The 26849-nt window shown below is 44.0% G+C and overlaps 1 protein-coding gene across 1 annotated transcript in view; it reads left to right on the plus strand.

The window, feature by feature from the left end:
• IFNGR2 (interferon gamma receptor 2) overlaps window positions 1-20031 on the plus strand; it is a 34790-nt gene extending 14759 nt beyond the window's left edge. Inside the window, exons 2-7 of the mRNA XM_036850522.1 lie at window positions 432-564; window positions 6889-7097; window positions 11725-11870; window positions 15532-15691; window positions 16078-16235; window positions 19349-20031. Of these exons, the coding sequence (XP_036706417.1) occupies window positions 432-564; window positions 6889-7097; window positions 11725-11870; window positions 15532-15691; window positions 16078-16235; window positions 19349-19531 (989 nt within the window). The 3' untranslated portion in view covers window positions 19532-20031. The remainder of the gene's footprint in view (window positions 1-431; window positions 565-6888; window positions 7098-11724; window positions 11871-15531; window positions 15692-16077; window positions 16236-19348) is intronic.
• The last annotated feature ends 6818 nt before the right edge of the window (window positions 20032-26849 follow it).

Here is a 26849-nt window from a genome sequence, read left to right on the forward strand (position 1 = left end):
GTTCTAGTTCAGCCAGACCCCGCACCCAGGACCTGTTCGTAAGGACTGGAACCTGCAGGTGGAAAGGCAGCCCCAAGCCCCTCTTTTTCCCACGGTCTGTGTCAGTGGTGCCGTCTTTAGTCAAAGGCTAAAGGAGTAAGGGAGAACGGGTAATACCAAACACCGAGGCGTAATGGGAAGGAAATCCAAAGGAGGGGATATATGTATATGTAGAGCTGATTCATTTTGCTGTACAGTAGAAACTAACACAACATGGTAAAGCAACTATACTCCAATAACAATTAGTTAAAAAAAAAAAAAAAAAAAAAACCAAGGCGTAGGAATGGTCTGGTAGAGTGCATTGGAATATTTTTGTAATCGATTTTTCTCCTCTTGACCCTCCCTTTCTCTCCCGCCTCTCCCCCCTTCTCTTATTCTCTGTCCCTGTCAAGACACCCTCTTCCAGCTGCCTGCTCCTCGAAACCTGAAGGTTCACCTGTACAACGCCCAGCAGGCTCTGAGCTGGGAGCCCGTGTCCCTGCACAACGACACAAGGCCGGTGGTCTACCAGGTGCAGTATAAATAGTAAGCGACATTTCTGTTGGCATTCTTACCGGGAGCTGGGGTTGGGAGGTTGTTTCGGAACCTGAGGCCAGCTGCTTGTTCTTGCCTCTTGGCGGGATTGTAAGCAAATCCATGGGAAGCAGATAGTTCTCTTGTACTTTTTACATCTCCAAGGACAGAGATTTCACAACACCCCACGCATCTGAAGGCTGAAAGGACGCTGGCCATCAGAAAACTCAGCTGTCTAACCACATGGCTGCTTAGTTTGGTGGAAGTTGACTCATCGGTTTCAAGAGAAGATGTATAAAAAGCCTTCCTGTCTTGAAAGGGCAAGAGGCATCTTTTGGTCTTCATCTTTTTCAGGTGTCAAAATCTGGTTTATTTAGGCTTGTGGGCCAAATTTGGTCTAATAAGGAAGTTATTCATCTAATGAACTATTAATTCTCAGCTTCTAAACTGGTGTTCCATTTTGCAATTTATTCCGGCCCCTCATTCTGTCTCTCACCTTCTTTTCAAGCTTTTTTACAGTTTGCCATCATTTGATTTGCAGTATAGACACATAGGGGAAGAAGAAAGGCAAAATCCAAGTCCTTGTTTACCTTGTTCAATGAATTAAGTGAAGACTAAGTTAAAATTATTGTGGGAATTCCCTCGCAGTCCAGTGGTTAGGACTCCACTCTTCCAATGCACAGGGCGTGAGTTCAATCCCTGGTCGGGGAACAAAGATCCTGCATGCCACACAGTGCGCCAAAAAAAAAAAAAAAAAAAAATTATCAGCTAAGTCATTTTTAGATTACTAAATAAGCAAAATTTTTAAAAATAGGAATGCTCAGTGCTTTTGAGAATGTGGCTGGTGGATACAGTGCTGGATCAGGATCAATTATGAGCACAGCCCCCTTAGAAAACACTTCTACTATTCACTTAGAGTCTAGGGATGTCCATGTTACTTTTATCCTAGGCAGACAGTACAAACCCCCCATCAGAAAAAAAAACAAACTTATATTCATGAAGACATACTGATACATTGAAGTGTCTATGCATGTCCATTAGCAGGAAGGTGGCAAACTGTGTCAAGTTAACTTGTGGATGAACCCTTAGGTGACCAGTAAAAAGGGTAGTTATGTGTCACGTGACAGCAGGTGCAACTGTATGCGATTTGGAATGAGTCTATGGTCAAGAACAGGTAGGCAATGTAGAAAAATTACAGATGGTTAATTTGTTAGAGGAGTAGTTTCCAGATGACTTCGTTTTCATCATTAACTGTCCATTGTAACGATACTTGCTTAACAAAAATTCTGAACTGGGATTTGAGTCCTATCTCTGGATCGCATTTATCTATTTCTTAAGTAATTATAAATTACAAACATGATCATCTGTAATAAACGGACCAGTCCATGAGGACCGGCTACATAATTTGTGGGGCTCGGTGCAAAATGAAAATGTGAGGCCCCTTGTGAAAAAACTATTGGGAATTTCAGGATGGTAAAGCAGAGCTTCAAACCAGGTGCCCTCCTAGGAGTACAGCTTTGTGCCGCTGCACAGGTCACATGCCCGTGAAGCTGGCCCTGCTTGGCATTTAGTAAATATGGTATCTTAGAGCCATACAAGAAGATTTCAGTAAGAGGAAGTCACAGCTGATCTGTTGACTAGCATTCCTTAGCCTTGACTGGGGAAGTACATTTGTGGGTTGACAGAGCGCCTCTAAATATTAGAAGTATTTGTTAAAGCCTTTGACAGTTTCACATCACAGACCAACCTGTTTCACTGTGTTTTCTATTTGGAAAGCATTTTGTAGATATTTTTTCAGGTTAGAGGTTGGTTTTGGTAAAAGAAACAAAGAGGTGTGTTGAATGTGAATGTCCCTATTTGGAAAAGCTGAGGGGGTCACTGAAAACTCAAACAGAGGCTAATTTTGTTTTCTTTTCCAATTACAGATTTGATCATGCAAGAGGGCCTTTGCTTTTTTTGTTGGTTTGTTTCTAGATACTTCCACTTGTTTAGGACATTTTAGTTACATTAAATAATTTAATTTTGAGGCTTGTGGGACTTACAAGTTTCCATTCTGTTTCTCTCCAGTAAAACATCACTATAATTATAAATAAACGTGCCTCTGTTTTTTGACAGTCACAGTAGCAAAGCCAAAATTACGTAGAGCACTTTGTGGGAAAATTTTAAGTTTAAATCAGAAGTTGCAGATCACGTGGCCTAAAGTCTGTGTTTGGTCCACAATGTTTAATTTTTTTTTTCCAATTAGTGCCAACATTTAAAAATCTGGAGATTTCACTTAAAAAAAAAAAAGAACCGAATTTCTGTTTTTTTCTTGAAAATAAAGACAGGCAGACAGCGGGGCCCTTTCTAGGTCACACCCCACTTGCCCTGCTGCCAGGCCAGGACCTGCCTCGCCCAGTCTTCCCAATGCATTTTTAAAATTTCATTGTTTCATCATTTTAATAGCAATACATTTTCTTTATAGAAAACGTGGAAAACCCAGAAAAGTAAAAAGAATAAAACAACCTGGTGTCCAAGAAAAATCACTATTCTCATTTTAGTGTATTTCTCTCTAGACTTTTTTTTCTAAATACATGCAGTTGTTTGCAAATGTGCCAGCTTGTGTGTAAGACTGAAACAAAACTGGGGTTACACTTCTGGGTCCTGTTTCCTTTTTTTTTTTTTTCCTTTTAACAATGTAGTTAAGCATGTAGCCACTTTTTTCATACAGTTATTTCTGTGTGAACATGTGTATTCTATGTTCTGTTATATGATGTATCACTCATGACTTTTTTAACTTTTCCTCACTCACGAGTGGTATAAATAGTTGACAGTTTGCGACTGTTATAAGTAATGTCCTCAGACATAAATCGTGTCTGATTGTTTTCTTACATTTCTGGAAGATGACTTGCTGGGTTCAAAGGGAAGAAACTTCATCATTTTTGGAAGTGATGTAACAGAGGCTGGACAGTGAAATCATTGTTTGCCCAGGTGTTTAACAAACATTTAGATGGTGCTTACTAGGCATCAGGCCCTGATCCAGGCACTTTCCTGGTGTCCACTGTTTCAACTGTCAAGACAACCCTGAGAGTCAGATGCTATAGTTCATCCCATCTTATAGATAAGAAGACTGAGGAACAGAGAAGTGAAGTAACTGGGATTTGAACCCACGTAATCTGGCCCCAGAGTCCGTGTGTTTAATCATTATGCTGTTCTCCCTCTCATGATGAGGCTGCTTTCAAAATTAGGTAAAAGGGACAGAGGCCATCCACATGAGTACATTGCCAGGAGCCAGGACTACTTGCTGGGTAAGGCTCAGACTGGCTGATTCAACATAAGCCTGGGCAAGAGGGTGGGAGTCCAGACATGGGCAGTGCCACGCTCGTGAGGCGGTGTCCATTTCATTATCCATTTAAATGGGGCCAAAAAATAAAAAATAAAAAAAAAATAAATGGGGCCCACAGCACCTTATTTTTACCCTTTGCAATTAGATGGGGAGGCCACATTCCGGAACTCCACTTCTCCCCCCGCAAACTGCTGACCTTCATGTGTCAGCTGTCATTTAAATTTGGATGGCTTGTGCCCTTTTAAACCCCTTTTTTGAGAAACACTTTTAAAAAGTAGTTCTGAAATTCAACGGATTTCTGTGTATTGATTTTGTAACCTGCAACTTTACCAAATACATTGATGAGCTCTAGTAGTTTTCTGGTAGCGTCTTTAGGATTTTCTATGTATAGTATCATGTCATCTGCAGACACTGACAGTTTAACTTCTTTTCGAATTTGGATTCCTTTTATTTCTTTTTCTTCTCTGATTGGCTAGGACTTCCAAAACTATGTTTAATAAAAGTGGCGAGAGTGGACCTCCTTGTCTTGTTCCTGACCTTAGAGGAAATGCTTTCAGCTTTTCACCCTTGAGTCTGATGTTAGCTGTAGGTTTGTCATATATGGCCTTTATTATGTTGAGGTATGTTCCCTCTCTGCCCACTTTCTGGAGAGTTTTTATCATAAATGGGTGTTGAATTTTCTCAAAAGCTTTTTCTACATCTATTGAAATGATCATATGGTTTTTATTCTTCAATTTGTTGATATGGTGTATCACACTGATTGATTTGAGGATATTGAAAAAACCTTGCATCCCTGGGATAAATCCGAAAGGGGCAAGCTTGGAGGTGAGGGGAGGAGATGGTACATGGGTGGTCAGTTCCCTGGCGAATCAGGGAGAGGGCCTTTTGCCCCAGTTCAACAGCTGGGATTGGCAGGGAGAAGGTTATAGTATCTTTAAGTATCTGTATAACTTAAAAAAAAAAATCACTTACCCCCTTGTGAAGCACACCACCCCCAGTCTGAGAGGGGGTGTCTGTGGTTTGTGGTCCCTTTCCCGATTAGGACCTGTGACCCCAGGGCGTGATGGTATGTGAGTATGGTGGGCATCTTCTGTGGAATCCCTGGCCACACATCTTGATGTGGCGTTCATCTGGTCACCCGCCACATTAGCAGAAGATAAGTCTCCAGGCAGGGTCAGAGGTACACTCAGAAGCACATGTGTGAGAGCTGGTGGCCGTGACCCCCCAGCCTTATCTCTCCTGTCTCCCCGGGCCTTGCTTTCCAGGCCAGAGTTGCTGTCCTGGGCATAGCCTGTCCCTAGAGGGGACACTGCCTGCTGCCGCACTACTGAGGCTTCTAGAGCTACCTCCCTGCCTTTTCTCAAGTCAGTCACCTAAGGACAGAGCTCAGAGTCAGCGAGTAGAATCCCACGTGGGCGGGTGGCATTGGGACTCTGGGGAATGCATTCTCACTTACAAGGACGCATGGCCTTACATTTGGCAAAGTTTTCATGTGGCGAAGACTCTCTTTAAATGGGCAGCTATGGGGTGAAAACAAACTCTACGCCAGCAGGAAGTATGGGTATGGTTTGTATGAACACTGTATCATTCCTAAGACATAGGCTACAGAGGTTGAGTTTGAAGCATTAAAATCAACTGTAGAACAAAACGGCAGAAAATGTTTGCAAATCATATATCTGATAAGGGACTTGTATCCAGAATGTATAAAGAACTCTTACAACTCAAAATTAAAAGGCAAATAACCCAATTAAAATATAGACAAAGGATCTGAGTAGACAGTTCTCCAAAGAAGATATGCAAATAGCCAATAAGCACATGAAAAGATACTCAACATCATTAGTCGCCAGGGAAAATATAGCCACTTGGATGGCTACAATAAAAAAGGCATGGGCTTCCCTGGTGGTGCTGTGGTTAAGAATCCACCTGCCAATGCAGGGGACACGGGTTCAAGCCCTGGTCCGGGAAGATCCCACATGCCGCAGAGCAACTAAGCCCGTGCGCCACGACTACTGAGCCTGCACTCTAGAGCCCGCGAACCATGACTACTGAGCCTGTGTACCACAACTACTGAAGCCCACGCGCCTAGAGCCCTTGTTCTGCAACAAGAGAAGCCACCGCAATGAGAAGCCCGCGCACCACAACGAAGAGTAGCCCCTGCTCGCCGCAACTAGAGAAAGCCTGCACGCAACAATGAAGACCCAATGCAGCCAAAAATAAATAAATAAATAAGTTTATAAAAATAAAAAATTAAAAAAGCATAATAACAAGTGTTGGTGAGGATAAGGAGAAATTGGAACCCTTATACATTGTGGGTGGGAATGTAAAATGGTGCAGCTACTTTGGAAATCAGTTAAAAATAGTTACCATATGACCCGGCAAGTCCACTCCTAGGTATACACCCCAGAGAACTGAACATAAGTTCACAAAGAAATTTACATGTAAATATTCTTAGCATTATTCACAATAGCCAAAAAGTGGAGACAACCCACACGCCCATCAGCAGATCAGTGGATAAACTAAATGTGGTATGTACATACAATGGGACATTATTTGGTCAGAAGAAGGGATGAAGTACTGATACATGCTACAACATGTATCACGCTTGAAAACATACTAAGTAAAACAGGCTAAGTGAAGGGCAGTAGTCACAAAAGACCACATAGTTTATGATTCTATTTCTATGAAATGTCCAGAACAGGCAAATCCATAGAGATAGAAAGTAGATCAATGGTAGCCTAGGGCTTGCGGGGTGGAGGAAATGGAGAGTGATTGCTGTAGGTGCAGGGGTTTTTAGGGGATGATGAACTGGATTGAAGTGGATTGTGGTGAGGCTGCACAACCCTGTGAATTTACTGAAATCCATTGAATTGTACACTTTAAATGGGGGTAGTGTATGGTATGTGAGCTATGTCTCAATCGAAAACATCGAATTAAAAACTCATCTCTGGGGAAACTGTTATATGTGATCGAAGAGAGACTTGTGCGAAGTAAAATCCTTCTTCCCTTTGCAGCAGCACTAGTAGTACCTGGTATGACGTCAACAAAAAAGACAGCAGGGTGGATTGTACGAACCTCACCGGGACAGAGTGTAACTTTACCGCAAACAGCCTCTTGGAGGGTTTCCCACGGCATTTCAACATCTCTTTACGCGTCCGAGCTAAGCTGGGGGACCTCGTCTCTGCCTGGGTAAAGGCACCTTGGTTCGAACACTATCGGAATGGTAAGACGACTTGGGTACAAACTTCCTTTAACGTTTGCAGGTTTTCTTCACTTTCCTCTTCACTGAGCGGTACTGACTCCACGCCCCTCCGTCCTGCCTCTCACCCTAAATAACCAGCACCCAGGTGGGTATGATGGTCAAACCCGAGTACTGACCACGGAAGCTGACGCTAGGGGAGGGTGATTTCCTAGACCTGGAAGTTGTCAAACCCCAGCCTGCAGGTCAAATCCCGCCTGCCAACCGGTTTTTGTAAAGTTTTATTGGAAAGAAAATGTGTTATATATGTACAATGGAATACTACTCAGCCATAAAAAAAGAATGAAATAATGCCATTTGCAGCAACATGGGTGGACCTAGAGATTATCATATAAGTGAAGTAAGTCAGAGGAAGAAATATTGTATGATATCTCTTACATGGGGAATCTAAAAAAATGATACAGATGAACTTATTTACAAAACAGAAACAGACTCACAGACATAGAAAACAAACTTACGGTTACCCAAGTGGAAAGGGGGGGAGGGATAAATTTGGAGTATGGGATTAAGATATACACACTACTATATATAAAACAGATAAACAACAAGGACCTACTGTATAGCACAGGGAACTTGTAATAACCTATAATGGAAAAGAATCTGAAAAAGAATACATGTATAACTGAATCACGTTGCTGTACACCTGAAACTAACACAATATTGTAAATCGACTATACTTCAATTTTTACAAAAAAGTTTTATCGGAATGCAGTTTCCCCATCTTTTCATATACTGTCTATGGCTGCTCCCAAGCTGCACCAGGCGAGCTGAGTAGTCGCAACAGGGGCTGCGTGACCAGTCAGAGCCTAAATTCACTCTGGTGCTTTACTGAGAAAGTTTGCTAACCTCTGTGCTGGAGGGAATACTAGCATATTGGCTTCACTGATCACTGTTACATGACACAACTTCTTTTATGTTCAGGAAAGATTTTAATTTAGCCTTGAACAGTACCTGGCACATAGCAGAAAATATCTGTGGAATGATTGAATGAACAGATATGCTCCCAGATATTGGAAGGGAGCATGAGAGTCGTCAGACAATAGTTTATAGATTTGTTCCTTCAATGATTCATTTTCCACATGGTCAGCCGTGCCTAATGTTTCTCTGCTGTCTATGCAAACACAAAGTATGGAACTTCTTGGGATCCTGATTCAAACTAAACAGAGGTATAAGACAATTGAGGAAATGTGATCACTGTCTAGATCTTTGATGATTTATTAAGCAATTGTTGCTAATATACTTTAGGTGTTATAATGGTATTTTGTTATGTTTTTTTAAAAAGGCGGGGAGTCTGGTCTTTTCAAGATACATACTGAAGTATTTACAGATGCAATGATGTAATGTCTGAGATTCCTTCAAAATAATCCAGAGAGTGGGAGGGACAAGGTGGTCCTTACAAGGTGGATGGGCACAGGAGAAACAAAACCGGTCAGGACTTGACGGTTGCTTTAAAGTTGGGTGATGAGTACATGAACTTTGTTTACAGTCTTCTCTCTACTTTCTATATGTTTGAAATTTTCTGTAATAGAAGCTAAGAAAGGGACTTTCCTGGTGGTACAGTGGTTAAGACTCCACACTCCCAGTGCAGGGGGCCCGGGTTCGATCCCTGGTCAGGGAACTAGATCCCACATGCATGCCACAACTAAGAGTTCGCATACCGCAACTAAGACCCAGCACAACCAGATAAATAAATAAGTAAATATTTTTTTTAAAAATTATTTTAAAAATAAAAGGTTTTTGCTAGCAATTTGAGGATGGTACGAGAAGACAGTGCAGTCCCTGCTGTCTGGTCTTCTGTGGACAAGTCATTTGTCCCTGAGTGGAGAACCATCACACATCTGAGCTATCAAGCGTCACCAAAGTGGGAATTAGTGGGGAAAAAGTAACGGTGGTATCAGAAGCAGGGCCTGTCATGAAGTCGCTGGTCTGTCCTCCCGGCCAGAGCTGGGCAGCCATGTCCTCGGTTAGTTACTGGTGGGATGTCACTGGTAAACTTCAAGACAGTGGTGTTCTCAGAGCCCATCGCTGCTTGCAGCACTTGCGGTCGAGTCAGGATGGGTAACCAACTTGAAGATGCTTTACTGAGGGTAGAGGGATGAGATGGTGCCTGAAGGGGGCAGGCTTTGGCATCACATAAACTTGGGTTCAAATCCCAACACTGCCACTTACCGGCTGTCACTCTGGGCAAGTAATGTCCCTCTGGGCTTCAGTTTCCCCCTCTGGGAAATGGGGATGGCCTTCTGTGGGTGTTACATAGATCTGTGTGGACGCGGATGTAAAGTCCGTGTTGCCAGGTTTAGAGTGATAGCTCAGTCTGTGGACACTGCTATCAGCAATGACCCATAGATCCACTGAGCCCTCCTGCAGGGCCCAGAGGAAAGGCAGACTCATCACGTTGGTATCAGATTCTCCGTCTGGCACGCCCTTCAGAAAGGCAGGTCTTTCGGTGCTGACCTGGCAGCGGTTAAGTGATTAGTCATCCAGGCTCCCATGCCCACTCCGGTGGGTAAGTCACAGAAAAGTCTAGAGCATCTGCTCAGCGGGGGCCTGGGCCTGCAGGTCCGCATGTTGTTGCATGCTCCAGTCACTTGGCCTTCAGAAGCATAGCTTGAAGACGTGCATGCCATCATCTGTGAGCGGGTTTAGTGAGAGCTTTTTGTTTCACACAGCTAATCCGCTAACATCGCTGTGGCTTGAGGTGGGCCAGGCCCGACGCTGTATCTGTCTGGACTTAGTTCCTCCACCAGAACAAAGGAGATGAGAGGGCATGAGTGCAAACCCTGCAGGGACCAGTTACTTTTACACAGAGAGAAAGGTGACCAGAATACATGCCTAACCCTCCCCAACCTGGGAGAGCCCAGGGCAGAGCGTGGAAGCGAGAGAGACATCCAGCCCCACTTTGGTGAACGCAGAACTGTTCACCGTGATATGATCATCTGTGTGTGTAGAAGGTGCAGAAACAGGCCTCTTAGAACTTGGAGGACACAACCTGTACTTTGATCTGAGTTCCTCAGGTTAATTATACAATCTAAATGCTCACCTGATAAATGCTGTAATCTTCCTTCTAAGAGCATATTATGAGCCATAGTCCTTGGCTGTCCTGTGACTTATATGAAAAGCCTTAACAAATAGACGTATGATGGTAATATTTCTCAGTTATTATATTTAAGCATTGTATTAGAAAGAGCTAGAAGATAAACGTATTTAAAAGTTTGTAAACACCACTTTTGGTGGGCTAACAAAATCTTTTCCCTCTCTGCATGAAAATTTGACCTTTGGTTAACCTTCCAGCTCTCTGGAAACCTGATAAAGGTGGCATATGAACCACGTTATCTTTTTCTCTTTTTCTTTTTTTATTGGGGTATAGTTGTTTTATGATGTTGTGTTAGTTTCTACTATACAGCGAAGCGAATTAGAGTTCCCCATGCTATACAGCAGGTTCTTATTAGTTATCTATTTTATACATATTAGTGTGTATACGTCAATCCCAATCTCCCAATTCATCACACCACTACCCCGCCACTTTCCCCCTTGGTGTCCATCCGTTTGTTCTCTACATCTGTGTCTCTATTTCTGCCTTGCAAACCGGTTCATCTGTACCATTTTTCTAGATTCCACATATATGCGTTAATATACGATATTTGTTTCTCTCTTTCTGACTTACTAGCATTGCTTATGGTCAGAAGGACCTCTGGTTGGTAAATAGCACTTCAACCAGGCCAGTCTTAACCACCTGGTAGGAAACCGTATCTGGGGCACTGCTGAGTGAAGGGGTTCTTTTTTTTTTTTTTTTTTTTTTAATTTTTATTTATTCATTTATTTATTTATTCATTAATTCATGGCTGTGTTAGGTCTTCGTTTCTGTGCGAGGGCTTTCTCTAGTTGCGGCAAGTGGGGGCCACTCTTCATCGCGGTGCGCGGGCCTCTCACTATCGTGGCCTCTCTTGTTGCGGAGCACAGGCTCCAGACGCGCAGGCTCAGTAATTGTGGCTCACGGGCCTAGTTGCTCCGCGGCATGTGGGATCTTCCCAGACCAGGGCTCGAACCCGTGTCCCCTGCATTGACAGGCAGATTCTCAACCACTGCGCCACCAGGGAAGCCCTGAAGGGGTTCTTGTAACTGGGCGTGTCCCTTGTGGGGACTCTGGAAACTCTTCTTGTGGAATTGTGATGAGAAATACTGGCTCTTGTGGTTGAGCCGGGGAGTGCCCTGTACCTGCCCGATGTGGGTGTCAGATCCTTTTGCACCTGAGCTGTCTCCTGGGGGTGGGCAGGCGCGGCCACGTGGACAACTGTGAGGACCCCTCCTTCCACCGAAGGCCAGAAACCCCTGGTGCCACTCTGTAGCTCCACTGGGCTTCCTGCCCTGTAGCCTTCCAAGTAAATCTGGTGCCCAGAACAGCCTCTGGTAGTCTGAATGCAATCTCATTGCACATATAAATATATGCATGTGTGTATATACTAAATATAATTACATGTACAATATACATATTCTGTATATATATATATATGATGTACATGTGTATGTATATATATGTATCTACGTATATACATAGACTGATTGATTGATTTTGTTTGTAATTCTATTTCAGCCACCATCGGGCCTCCAGAAGACATCTGGGTGACCCCAGAAGAAGGCTCCCTTATCATCAGGTTTTCTTCTCCCTTTGATGTCCCTGCCTCCGTGGCCTTTTTTTTGTATTATGTCTACTACTGGGAAAAGGCAGGAATCAAACAGGCAAGAGCATTTTTCTTCTTTGTTTTTGAGTTTCATTTCTTTGGAGTTTCTGGATAGCAAAAGAAAGTCTGCTTTAAAATGGCCCAGGGCACCAGGGTATCGCAGTGTCCCCTTAGAGGCTGAGCCTTAGCGGTTTTGAGCCTCCTCTTCAGGACCTCTGTTCTCACTGTGCTGAGACTCCCCTCCCGCCAGACCCATCTGCAGGGCCCTCTCCGCCTGGTATCACATGGTCCCCGTGGTCTGGGTCTGGACTCAGCTGGTGCCCAGGGTGCCTTTGCCACACTCCGGAGTTTGGGGAGGTTCTGTAGGCCTGTTTCTACAGCAATGAATTTACTACTGCAGCCTGCAAGGTTTAACTATATGAATTCTCTGGTTTGAATGGTTTGCAAAGAGGGCAATGTGAATAGGTGAAAAGTCTACTGGAAGGAGAGAGAGTGTTCTAGGGAGAAGGGCCAGTAGGTTTGAAAAGGCTCAGCACATTTGGGGAACTGAGCGTGCTCGGATCCTTTAGAAATGCAGGCCACGTGAGGGGCTGGGGCAGGGTAAGGTTGACAAAGGTGGGTCAGACCAAAAGGGGTCTGGTCAGCCCTGGGTAGCACAAGAAAAAACTGATGGCCTTTAATCATCTCCAGTATCTGATTATCCAAGCTACGTTTAATGATGTTTTACTACCTGTGTAAACTTCGTGATTTCCTAAGTTCAACATTATTATAATTTTTTATAAGAATAAGAGCTTACGTTTATCCAGAGCTTTCTTTGTATCTGGCACCGGGCCAGGCGCTTTAGATACATCATCTCATTTAACCTTTACACCCACCTGTTTCACAGAGAGGGAAACCAAGTGGTTAAGTAAGTTGCCCAAGGTCAGCCACTGACAGCAGAGCAGAGGAGACATCTAGCCTCAGGGTCCACGCTCTTAATTGCTGTTTCCCTCCCACGTAGCTGATGTTTGCCCTTGCTCTTCATTTCTTTGTGGTGAGTGTAAAAACACCGAGGAAGGCAAAACTCACTGAAGAACAGACTCTTAGCAAATAGGGAAGAAAGAAAGAATCGTTTCCCGAAATCCCGAGGTCAAGGCCTGGTCAACTGGAATACAGAAGGCCTGGAAAAATCCAGAAGGGATTCCCCTTTCTCCCTTTCAGCCAGAGCATCTATACTTTGGACTTTCGTGAACAAAAAATTCTGGGGCTAAAGTAACTCTGAAAGCCACTTGTATGATCTCCATTCCAGCTGTGAGTCTGTATGTCAGGGGTCCCCAAGACCAACCCCTAGATTTGCTCGAAGGATGCGTGGGACTCAATATATAGTTGTACTCAAGGCTGTGATTTATTCCAGAGAAAAGACACAAAACAAACTCAGCAAAGGGAAGAGGCACATGGGGCAAAGTCTAAAGGAATCCAGGCATAAGCTTCCCTGAGTCTTCCCCTGGAAGTCACCCAGGACACACTTAACAACAAGAGTGACGTGACAGCACGTGTGAAATCTTATCTACCAGAGAAGCTCATTAGAGGCTCAGTGCCCAGGGCTTTTATTGGGGGCTGGTCACACAGGCACCCTCTGCCCAACATAGACACCAAAACTCCAGACTCCCAGAGGGAGAGCAGATGTTCAGCATAAAAAGCATTGTTTATACACTAAACCACCCTTATCAGTTAGGGAATGGTGGAAACACTCCTCAAATCCACATTCCCAGATGCCAGCCTTGGGTCAACCTTGCAAGCAAACCTTTCTAAGGACAGCAGTCTCAGGCCTGAATGGTAGCTCTTCTCTGCAGTCTGTGATTCTAACTTTTGAAATAGCCAACTGGCTCCCAGAATAAACTCAAAAAGAATGTTGTCCTTAAAATTGCTTTATGTGGCATCAGGAGTAAAAATTTTTCTCCTCTGCCATGGCAGTCATCATTTCAAATAGGAGGGCAAAAAATTAAAAATCATCTCTAATCCTACTATTCAAATATAATATGATCATTTTGTATTTTTAAAAATAAGATCATGGGACTTCCCTGGCGGTCCAGTGGTTAAGACTCTGCACTTCCACTGAAGGGGGCGCGGGTTCAATCCCTGGTCAGGGAACTTAGGTCCCGCAGCGTGGCCAAAAAAATAAATAAATAATAAGATGATGTTCTATATGCTGTTGAAAAATCTGCCTTTTTTCAGTCAACATACATAAGCAGCTTCACCTCCACATTCCGGAGTGTGTGTGATATTCCACCATTTCAAATGGCTATAGTGTATTCTACTGTAGTATCTCAAAATAAGAAAGCAGTCCTGGGACTTCCCTGGTAGCGCAGTGGTTAAGAATCCACCTGCCAATGCAGGGGACACAGGTTCGATCCCTGGTCCAGGAAGATCCCACATGCATGCCTCAGAGCTACAGAGGCCACACACCACAACTACTGAAGCCCGCACGCCTAGAGCCTGTGCTCCGCAACAAGAGAAGCCACCGCAATGAGAAGCCCGCGCACCGCAGCGAAGAGTAGCCCCTGCTCGCCGCAACTAGAGAAAGCCCGCATGCAGCAACAAAGACCCACAGCAACCAAAAAAAAAAATAATGAAAGCAGTCCTTTATGAGAAATTCTATATTGCCGTAATATAGTATTTTTTTTCTCCTTTCCCTGTGGAACAGTGACAGTTTGTCTGAGGTGAGAGTGAGGGGCCATTGACTGACCATGTGGAGGTGACAAGACCCGAGGGAGGGTAGCAGCAGGGAGGGGAGGAGGGGACAGAATCCGCTAAGAATTTGGGACCCAACTCTTTCCTGATGACATAAATCACTCAGATCATTTCGACCAAAACTATAAAAGGAGTCAGCACATTTCAGTGGAAAACCAGAAGCAGATTGGGAACCAAAGGAACATATTTCCTAGAATTGACTTTTTTCCTTTATTTGTTGACTAACTTCAAGTATCTAGATGAGATTAACCATGAAATACAAAATGTTCATTTGAAAGGAGAAATTTCGTCCTAGAAACTGGGATTTGCTAAATTCCAGCTTTGGACCCTCCATTGCTGTGATGGGGCTTCGGTTGGGCCCTCGGACCTCACAGCCAGAAACACAGCTCTAATGCCATCAGCATCTTTCTTGACGCTCCTCACCAATTTTCACATATAAAATTTGTCTGCTATAAGCATATGTGATACATATAAAATGGTATTCTGGGGCTTCCCTGGTGGCGCAGTGGTTGAGAATCTGCCTGCCAGTGCAGGCGACACGGGTTCGAGCCCTGGTCTGGGAGGATCCCACGTGCCGCGGAGCAACTGGGCCCGTGAGCCACAACTACTGAGCCTGCGCGTCTGGAGCTTGTGCTCCGCAACAAGAGAGGCCGCGACGGTGAGAGGCCCGCGCACCGCGATGAAGAGTGACCCCCACTCGCCGCAACTAGAGAAAGCCCTTGCACAGAAACGAAGACCCAACACAGCCAAAAATAAATTAATTAATTAAAATTTTAAAAAAAGAAACCGATTCCATGTTACTCAACAATAAATAACATTTTTTTTAAAAATCTTAAAATTGGTATTCTGTTTCTTTAGAAACAGAATTACCTTCTTCTTTGGTTATTGTGTTCAGTGTGGATTTGAGGAAACATTGGAGAAGATGGAAGGGGCTTGACCATGCCTATGTGGGTAATTTTCAGGTGTGGTTCTTGGTGTTTTTTACATAGGTGACACGCCCTTTCAGGAGCAACTTCATCACGTTGAATGATTTAAAACCCTTAAGAGTATACTGTTTCCAAGTCAAGGCAGAACTGTTTTTGGCAAAAGAAAACATCTCTAGACCTGGGCATTTAAGCAACATATCTTGCTCCGAAACAACAGTGGATGGTAATGTATGCTTTCTTAAGTCCTTTCTGAGCTGGGAACAGAACACTCCTAAAATAGTGCAATCAGGGATCGCTTATTAGGTGAAGGGTAGTGAGAGTGGGGAGACCCAGAGAGAAGGGGCTAGGACAGCACTTCACTGTAGAGATAACAAGCTCGTGCTGAAGTCTCCAGTAGCAAGAGCTGCCAGACAGCTAACATTGCTTTGTTTTAGGGTTGCCTTTACTAGCTATTAATTGAAGCGCACAGGGCTGGGCGGAGGACGGGCAGTATCCATCCAGTTTACTGGGACATGAACTCTGTTTATTGCTGTGGTGGGTGAGAAATTACCCGATGTTTGTATCGTGTGTAGGATGGTCATCTTGTTCACTTTTATGTCACCTCTTTAGCCTCTACCAAGCTTCAACAAGTCATCCTGATCTCTATGGGAACCTTCTTGTTGCTGTCAGTGGTGGTAGGGGCCTGTCTCTTCCTGGTCCTGAAATACAGAGGCCTGGTTAAATACTGGTTTCACTCTCCACCAAGCATCCCATCACAAATAGAAGAGGTATGTGTGTACACATCTAAAAGGGTGACGTGTCAGCCTTTCATGCCCCGCTGGTAACACCTAAGAGTAGAGCAGTGGACAAAGCCATGACACAGAGATTTGAGTTAAAAGCAGCACTTGGTTATTTGGACACCCATGTTCATAGCAGCATTATTCACAATGGCCAAAAGGTAGAAACAACCCAAGTGTCCATCGACAGATGAATGTATAAATAAAATGTGGTGGGGGTTCCCTGGCGGTCCAGTGGTTACGACTCAGCGCTTTCACTGCTCTGGCCTCGGGTTCAATCCCTGGTCGGGGAACTACGATCCTGCAAGCCACGAGGTGCAGCCAAAAAAACAAAAGAGAGACGTGGTATATACATATGAATGGAATATTACTCAGCCTTAAAAAGGAAGGGAATTCTGAGACATGCTACAACATGGATGAACCTTGAGGACATTATGATAAGGGAAATAAATTAGTCACAAAAAGACAAATACTACATGATTCCACTTATATGAGGTACTTAGAGTACTCACATTCACAGAACCAGAATGTAGAATAGTGGTTGCCAGGGTCTGGAGGGAGGGAGGAAATGGGCAGTTAGTGTTTAACGGGGACAGTTTCAGTTTTGCAAAATGAAAAATGTTCTAGGGACTCCCCTGGTGGTCCAGTGGTTAAGACTCCACACTCCCAATGCAGGGGGCCCGGGTTCAATCCCTGGTCAGGGAGCTAGATCCCACATGCTGCAACTAAGACCCGGCACAGCCAAATAAATTAATTAATTAATTTAAAAGTTCTAGAGACAGATGGTGGTGATCATTGCCCAACAATGTGAATAGACTTTACACTACTGAGCTGTACACTTAAAAATGGTTAAGATGGTAAATTTTATGTTATGTGTATTTTACCACAATCAAAAACAAATTTGGGGGGGACTTCCCTGGTGGTCCAGTGGCTAAGACTCGGCACTCCCAATGCAGGGGGTCAGGGTTAAATCCCTGTTCAGGGAACTAGATCCCACGTGCCGCAACGAAGATCCCACATGCCGCAACTAAGACCCGGCACAGCCAAATATATTAATTAATTAATTAGTTAAATAAAGTAAAAAAAAATTTTTTTTTAATTTTTTTAATGGCACGAGGTTGGCCAAAAGGTGACCTGGTCTGGCCTGGCCAGGAGATCGGCCGCAGTAGGTCCCTCTGGAGACAACACGACAGTCCTGGGCTTTTGGAGCCTGGCTGGAGGGGACACGGACCAGTGGGGACAGCAGCCGAGAGCATGAGCTTTGGGTCAGACAGTGTGCAGGCAGGAGGGCTCTAGAGTAAACACACCCAGAGCCGTGAGCTCAAAGCCTTGCACGCCGAGTACACAGGGGATGTTACTAGTATTTTAAAGGATTTAAGAAAGAAAAGTGGAGTGGGTAGGTCTTACGGAAAGTCTTGTTTTCCTGCCCAGCTCCAGTGACCCCCTGAGGCTCTGCGAGGGAACCAGGCCCTCTGAGGAGACAGCCGGGACATTCTTGGGATTAGAAACTAGCTGATAGAAGAATATTTAGAACTATTTGCTTCTGGAGGTTTATCATTCTTCAGTAAAATCAGGGTAAAAGTACTGGAAACAGAACCTTATGTTGTTATAATCTAGTCTGTAAAGACAGAGTGGTGCTTCTAGAAAGAGCTATAGTCACTTGTTTTCCTTCCTCTGTCTTGAAGTGTTTAAAGTACACAGACGTTATGCGAAACACATGTTAAATTCCCTACTGGAACCTCCATACAAATGCTGCAGGATTCCACTTCTATCAAGAATCTAAAAAGAATAATAGTCAAACTCATAGAAGCAGAGAGTAGCACAGTGATACCAGGGGCCGGGTGGCCGGGGGAGCGGGGAGTTGCTTTCAAATGGTATAAAGTTTCAGTTATGCAAGATGAATAAGTTCTGGTTTCTGCTGTACAACATTGTGCCTGTAGGTAGTACTGTGTTGTGCACTTAAAACTGTGTGAAGAAGGTAGAACTCATGTTAGGCGTTCTTAACCACAAAAAAAAAAAAAACAACAACCTTCCCTGGTTAATACTGTCACAACGTAACAGCTCTCAACTCAGAATTTTACTTGCATCAGTAATTTCTGTCTCGGGACTTCCCTGGTGGTCCAGTGGTTAAGGCTCCCAGCTTCCACTGCAGGGGGCACAGGTTCAATCCCTGGTCAGGGAACTAAGATCCCGCATGCCACGTGGCACAGCCAAAAAATTAAAAAAACAAACAAACAAATAACTCTGTCTCACAGAACTAGCAGCAGGACCCTAGTAAGTGAATTTACTACTAGTTGTTCCTTTGGTGCTTGAATGTAAAACATAAAGTCTTTCGGTTCACTTTTCTGGGAAAGTGTGAAAAGTCTATATCAAAGGTCACTGAAGTTACATGAATCAGGTTTCACTTATATTTTTGAGGTTTCACAAGTGCACGTGATTCGTGGTCGTTTGTCTTCTCATCAGCCAGCTCTAAGCTAACTGTATTTCAGTATCTTTCAGCATTTCCAAGAGCCAGGCAGTCGGTTCTTGGTAACTTGGTAATTGATGGCTAAGCCCAGAGCCGAGGCAGGAGGGCCAGGGCGAGTTAAGGCCTGTGGACCAGCACTTTGCCTTGAGGACCTGCGCTTTCTGATTCGCCCAGGGCTGCATAGCGCAGATCCTCTGCACCCCGTGTGTTGTGTGAAGTAGAACCAACCAGTGGATGGAGTGGCTGAGAAAAATGCTCGTGAACTTTCCCTCTTTGCCCCCATGGTAGTTGAACGAGAGGCTCCGTTTCCTCCTTCCCTGAAAAGTTAGAATTCCAGAGACATTTTAGGATTAATAATCCACAAGCCCTCATCCAGTGCAGCAAGTCAGAACTTGCTTTTCCTGAGTTACGCCCTTTCATGCTCTCAGGGTATTCCCTGGGTTGGCCCTTGGATTCGTGTGAGTTATTGAGATGAGGGGTGAATGGGGGTTCCGGTTTTAGAAGTTGCTTCGTTGGTGGACAGAATTGGAAGTTATACCTGAATGAAGTAGGATTATGCCAACTGAAACTAAAGTATGAAGGTCTGGTATTTGGAACTGATAAACAAATTATGATAATGGTGTCCAACCTTTCCAAGTATTTAAAGGATCCAGCTCAGCCCATCTTAGACGCCTTGGACAAGGACAGCTCGCCAAAGGATGATGCCTGGGACTCTGTGTCCGTCGTGTCGTTTCCAGAGAATAAGCAAGAAGACATTCGCCAAAGCACTTTGAACCAAAGCACCGATCCAAGCCACCAGCCCGTGGAAGGAGGCCCCTGAGGCAGTGAAGCTGCGGATGTGCCTTTCCGGACGTGACAGAGCCCCCTACTCCTTATTCCTGTCGTGAAGAGACCCGGGGGTGCCTGGGGAGAGGTCGTGGGTCCCGTGGGAGAAGAAAACTTACTTTTTTTCAACTAAGAATTTCCTAAATCCTACAAGTTTCTAGACCGATTCTACATACCAAAAAAATTAAGGTTTCTCTTAAACACTAAAAAGGCCCATAATTATTTGTTAGCAAAATGGCTGTGGCACCCCTCTGATATTTTGTACATTGTGGGTGGGGCCAGGCGGTCAGGAGACGGGGTCCTCTCCTGGCTATGGCAAGGAGCTTGGGCCCCTCGGGCAGGTCACCTAACCTGTCCCAGCCTCTCCCAACAAGGGACACTGAGTGTCCTGGCTTAAAATGTGATGAATCCTGTAAATAGTTTCCTATTAATTTAAGGGTCACTTTTTTTTTTTTCAAGCTAGAAATAAAAGACTGTATAGTTAACTTTTTAAAAGTCTGTGAAGTTTTTCCTCTTCACCTTCTTTATTTTGGTCTATTTTCTGCAAAGTTTCAACTTTTAAAAATGACTATATCTAAATTTGTGTTTTCTTAAATAACACCCAGTAGAGCTACCCAGAGGCCTCATGGTCACGCAGCAAGAAGTTTTGACCTGTGTCACTTGATTCCTTGAAAAGTTAGGAAGGGGATTCTCAGAAGCTGCCTCAGCGCTGCATTTGTACGTGATGTGTCACATGTGCTGAGCAAGGCATGGAAAAAGAATTAGGCAATGGGCAATAGTGATAGCCACTGGGCCTGCAAGTCTTCTGACGATGCAAGTATTGATGCGTTATTTTGTTCAGGGGATATTAATTAAAAATCCATTTATATGGGGGCTTCCCTGGTGGTCCAGTGGTTAAGACTCCATGCTCCCAATGCAGGGGGCCTGGGTTCGATCCCTGGTCAGGGAACTTCATCCCACATCCCGCAACTAAAAGATCCTGCATGCCACAACTGAGACCTGGCACAGCCAAATAAATAAATAAATAAATAAAAGAAAATATATTCTTTTTTTTTTTTTTTTTTTTTTAAACATCTTTATTGAAGTATAATTGCCTTACAATAGTGTGTTAGCTTCTGCTTTATAACAAAGTGAATCAGTTATACATATACAATATGTTCCCATTTCTCTTCCCTCTTGCATCTCCCTCCCTCCCACCCTCCCCATCCCACCCCTCTAGGTGGTCACAAAGCACCGAGCTGATCTCCCTGTGCTATGCGGCTGCTTCCCACTAGCTATCTATTTTACATTTGGTAGTGTATATATGTCCATGACACTCTCTTACCCTGTCACATCTCACCCCACCCCCCCCCCCACATCCTCAAGTCCATTCTCTAGTAGGTCTGTGTCTTTATTCCCGTCTTGCCACTAGGTTCTTCCTGGCCTTTTTTTTTTTTTTCCCTTAGATTCCATATATATGTGTTAGCATACTGTATTTGTTTTTCTCTTTCTGACTTACTTCACTCTGTATGACAGACTCTAACTCCATCCACCTCATTACAAATACCTCCATTTCATTCTTTTTATGGCTGAGTAATATTCCATTGTATATATGTGCCACATCTTCTTTATCCATTCATCTGTCGATGGACATTTAGGTTGCTTCCAGGTCCTGGCTATTGTAAATAGAGCTGCAATGAACATTGTGGTACATGACACTTTTTGACCTATGGTTTTCTCAGGGTATATGCCCAGTAGTGGGATTGCTGGGTCGTATGGTAGTTCTATTTGTAGTTTTTTAAGGAACCTCCATACTGTTCTCCATAGTGGCTGTATCAATTTACATTCCCACCAACAGTGCAAGAGGGTTCCCTTTCCTCCACACCCTCTCCAGCATTTATTGTTTCTAGATTTTTTGATGATGGCCATTCTGACCGGTGTGAGATGATATCTCATTGTAGTTTTGATTTGCATTTCTCTAATGATTAGTGATGTTGAGCATTCTTTCATGTGTCTCTAGGCCATCTGTATATCTTCTTTGGAGAAATGTCTATTTAGGTCTTCTGCCCATTTTTGGATTGGGTTGTTTGTTTTTTTGATATTGAGCTGCATGAGCTGCTTGTAAATTTTGGAGATTAATCCTTTGTCAGTTGCTTCATTTGCAAATATTTTCTCCCATTCTGATGGTTGTCTTTTGGTCTTGTTTATGGTTTCCTTTGCTGTGCAAAAGCTTTTAAGTTTCATTAGGTCCCATTTGTTTATTTGTGTTCTTATTTCCATTTCTCTGGGAGCTGGGTCAAAAAGAATCTTGCTGTGATGTATGTCATAGAGTGTTCTGCCTATGTTTTCCTCTAAGAGTTTGATAGTGTCTGCCCTTACACTTAGGTCTTTAATCCATTTTGAGTTTATTTTTGTGCATGGTGTCAGGGAGTGTTCTAATTTCATACTGTATAGTTAACTTTTTAAAAGTCTGTGAAGTTTTTCCTCTTCACCTTCTTTATTTTGGTCTATTTTCTGCAAAGTTTCAACTTTTAAAAATGACTATATCTAAATTTGTGTTTTCTTAAATAACACCCAGTAGAGCTACCCAGAGGCCTCATGGTCACGCAGCAAGAAGTTTTGACCTGTGTCACTTGATTCCTTGAAAAGTTAGGAAGGGGATTCTCAGAAGCTGCCTCAGCGCTGCATTTGTACGTGATGTGTCACATGTGCTGAGCAAGGCATGGAAAGAGAATTAGGTAATGGGCAATAGTGATAGCCACTGGGCCTGCAAGTCTTCTGACGATGCAAGTATTGATGCGTTATTTTGTTCAGGGGATATTAATTAAAAATCCATTTATATGGGGGCTTCCCTGGTGGTCCAGTGGTTAAGACTCCATGCTCCCAATGCAGGGGGCCTGGGTTCGATCCCTGGTCAGGGAACTTCATCCCACATCCCGCAACTAAAAGATCCTGCATGCCACAACTGAGACCTGGCACAGCCAAATAAATAAATAAATAAATAAAAGAAAATATATTCTTAAAAAAAAAAAAATCCATATATATGACTCTTAAGGTTTAGGAAATGGACGCGTAGCTTCACTCCTCCCCTCCAACACACACACAAAGTGACATGTTGCCGTAAGGTTGCTTGAGAAAGAAGCCCCTGCTGGCAGCCTAACCTTGACAGTGGGAAGAGGCGATGCTGACAGGAGGTATCTGAAGCTTCCAGCACCGGTCGATGGAACCACCTTCTCTGTCTCCGTTGGGGCCTTGGGCCTCTGGTGAGGAATTGGCTCTTGGACTGACTTTCTAACCAATCAATCATTGTGCACCCTTCCATCCAGGGTGACAAGAGAGAAAAGGACACCCACCCACCCCAGGCAAGTCCCCTTGTGAGATGTCTATTGATTAGGTGCCCCTTGAGTTGGGACAGGTTTGGAGAAAGAGTTAGTAGAGGGAAACGGTAAAGACCTCCCTCAAATCATTTAGGAAATGTAAGATAGAAGAGCTTCCTCTGTTGGGCCACACGAAGCAGCCCAGTGAGGAGAGGAGGACACGTATACAGCAGGAAGAGAACCGCTTAAGAGTTTGAACCCAGCAGAAAGGGGGACAGATCAGCTCTGTTAGGAATAAGCTTTTCTGTGCCACCCTCCATAGAAGGAGGTGCCAGCTAGTCGGGGGCAAGCAGGCTGGCCGTGGGGACCAGATTCTGATAAGGCTGAACTGGATTCGGGGCAGAATCAGTCCAGTGTCCTGGGGCAGACTGGGGTTCAGGCCCAGAAAGGCCCTTCTTAATTGCAGGCAGCAGCTTCAGTGAGTGACAGACTCAGAGCCCAAGCCCAGGGCCAGCGCTATTTCCAGGTGCCACTCAGGGGCCAAACTCTACAAGGTTATTGCTTTATAGGGGAGGGGCTACACTGACACCCAGCTGGGTTCACCAAGCGTCCAACCGTGCTTCTCCTCTCGGGCCCGCGCCATCCTTCCTCAGTAAGTATCCCCAGGAGGCATGGGGCTGGCCTGTTATCCAGCCCCAGGGAGAAAGGACAGGAATTATTTAAGATACTCCTTTTTAATAGTATTTTCCACAAAGAAACACCTGGTTCTACTTTGTCAAATAAATGACTAAGCAATGGGATTAATACTTACACTAACTTGGGACATTAATTTCTAATCAAGCTAAGTACATAATCATGTTTGAGCTGGAAACAGTCTATAAATTACCAATAACAGGGCAAACTGCCACCCACATGCCAAATCCAGGCTGCTCCCTGTTTTTGTACAGGCTGTAAGCTAAAAATAGTTTTTACATCTTTAAATGGTTGAAAAAATCAAAAGAAGAATAATGTTTCATCACACATGAAAAGTATATGAAATTTACATTTGAGTGTCCATAAGTAAACTTTCATTGGGACCCAGCGATGCTCATTCATTTCTATATAGCCTATGGCTGCTTTTGCACTGCAAGGCAGAATTGAGTAGTTGCAGGAGATTGTTTGCCTACAAAGCCTAAAATATTTACTACCTGAACCCTTACAGAAAGAGTTTGATGACCCCTGATCTGTACAATGCAGTGTTCATTGTATAGGAGAAAACAGACTCACTTCCATTATTTAGGTTTATACAGGTACAGAAGGTCCCTACAAGACCCCATTTGATACTGAGGCTGTTTAATTCAAGGTTCATATATTATATGGGAGGAGGGGTATTTGATTCTTGCATGTATTCTATAAAGCACCTTATGGACTATGTACCCTGGATACAATTTAGGAGTATGAAGATCAATGGAGGAAAGTAGGCCCTACATCAATAATAGGTCACCCAGAGATGATGGGTGAGTTGGATCAAGGACACTGCTAGCCCATAATGTACCGTTATGTGAATTAGATAAAGACACCCACCTTTCAAGACACTTTGATTTGTGCCACGAATTTTCTTGTTAAGTGAACATACGATCTCCTGCGCCTCACTGTGAATAGCGCCCCCTGGGGGTTCTGCGGCGCTCAGCTTGCAGATTGCAGACAACTTCAGCGCCCTGGGACAGGAAGCTGCTGGGTGAACCCCTCTTGTTCTGGAAGGTGCCAAGGCCAGCAGGGCGAGGAGCTGAGGGACATGGGGGTGGAGAGGGGAGGCCCCCAGGGGGGAGTTGGAGGAGGGATAGGGTCAGAGAAGGGAGACTTTCTCCATATCTGTAGGTCACTGGCTGGTGTACTGTAACTGGAGAAACCACTGCTGCTCTCTCACCAGAAACTACCAGCGTGGAGAACAGCACAGGTCCTAGCCCGTGATTGGGGCATCTGCCTTTGTGACTTTTATTTCATTTACCATCACTTATCTCTGTCCATAGTGTTTTTTAAAAGTCTGCATAGTCACTAGTTATGCTGCTTTCAACTACTGGGAAAAAACTGTATATCCCTAAGGTGCCCCAGGGCCTTCCAAAATAACTTTGCTTTATGCCAGAAAGCCTGTATTTTAGGCGAGAACATCCTAAACCGTCCCAACTGTTTGGTGAGAGTACGAATCCACACAGGCATCTTCCCGTGGAGCAGTCAGACCTCCTGCACCTCAATGTGCTCACAGGCTCTCCTAAGAAGCAACAGCTCTCTGATGGGGATACAGTAAAAGTGACCTCTTCCTCCTTGCTTCCGGTTTGTGGGGAGGGAAGATGGCCAGCTGCCTCAGGAGGGCACAGAAGCTGGTCAGAGTGGATATTTGGAGCAGCACGTGGCTCAGGGGAGGGATCTGGTCAGTGCCATTCGCCGACACTCTAGGAAGACTGAGATGCCACCTAAAATTTCATCCCGATAATGAAATACAGGCAGGAGTGGCTTCTCCAGGCCCCCCATTTATTAAAAAAAGGGGGGAGGCAGACCCCCAGGGTTTCTTTACATACATACCCCTAGTTAAAACATAATCACTTGCAAAAGACATTAACTACTTCTCCATTGTAATTAAATAGTGCCGTGAATAACAATTTATAATAAATATGGATTGGACTTGTTTCATTTTTACATTCAAGTGAATAGAACTATTTGATATCGTCCCTGTAGATAATAAGTGTACTTTTTGTAGTTGAGAGCGTGAGAGAAGGCCTAAACCCTCCAAGAGCTGATGAGTCCAGATAGGACTCTGAGGCCCTTGCCAATGGGCAAGTAAAGGGCCTGGCATAAAATTCAATTAATCAATTAAACCGATATGCTTCTTGACTAGCTCCTTTCTGAAGTGTTGCTGTGAACCTTAGTATGACTGTGTGTAACTCCAGCTACCCAAAACACTTCTCAAGTGGCCAGCCCCATGCTACAACTAAAAGATGAACACAGCACCAATAGTCAGGGCCATGTGTACGTTTGTATAGGTTGTGTACTGCACAACCCCAGGGGTGCCATTTACATACAGAGAATACAAATGTATTTGGTTCCTTTGAGACTTAGAATTTCCTCATGAAAACCTGTCAAAATTAATGGTAAGGTTTCCATGCTAACTTGCAAAATCAGTTTTAAAACTTATTATACACCAAAAAGCCACTAGTAGACTTTAGATGGTAACATGAATTTCTTTTTACTCTATGTTTTCCAGCGATTTTCTAGAGAATATTCCTTTTTATAATGAAATAATGGGAATTCCCTGGCAGTCCAGTGGTTAGGACTCCGAGCTTCCCCTGCAGGGGGCACTGGTTCGATCGCTGGTCGGGGAACTAAGATCCCACAAGCCACACAGCGCAGCCAAAATAAATAAATAAAATAAAATTTGATGAAATAATGTCACAAATTTTGTATAAAATGAAAGCTCAGTGCTCTGGTCCAAGAGACACTGGGATGGAAGAGACTGAAAACAGGCAGATTTCAGGATGAGGTTATATACTCCCCCTCTCCCCCCACATCTGGGTTTTTCTTCAACCAGACAAGAAGCATTTATATATGTAAAGATCATAATTTGTTACACACAAATTGTATATATCCTCTGTCATATCACAGGGCCACTTTAGTTCAAGTCTACATACTGCTGTTAGTAAAACGTACAACGAACATGTTCTGTTTGACTTATTAATCAGTCTCTCTCCCCACAGGGTACTTTAATAGTTATAAAGGAGAAAAATAGCTACTTTACAGTGAAGATGATACCTGGTGGGCACCACCTTGAGCATCAAGGCAGGCAAAGTTAAAATCACCAGTACTGGGACAGATGTGTGCTGGCTTTGATGTCCTGAAAACATAAACTCTGTGTTATTCCTGCCCAAACTGTATAACCAGAATCTACTCCTGATGGGACATCAGACAAACCAAACTTGAGGGGCATTCTACACAACAGCTGGTCTGCATTCTTCAAAAATACCTAGTCATGGGCTTCCCTGGTGG

This window comes from Balaenoptera musculus, chromosome 4 (genome assembly GCF_009873245.2).
Source record: "Balaenoptera musculus isolate JJ_BM4_2016_0621 chromosome 4, mBalMus1.pri.v3, whole genome shotgun sequence".
In the NCBI taxonomy this organism is placed as follows: Eukaryota; Metazoa; Chordata; class Mammalia; order Artiodactyla; family Balaenopteridae; genus Balaenoptera; species Balaenoptera musculus.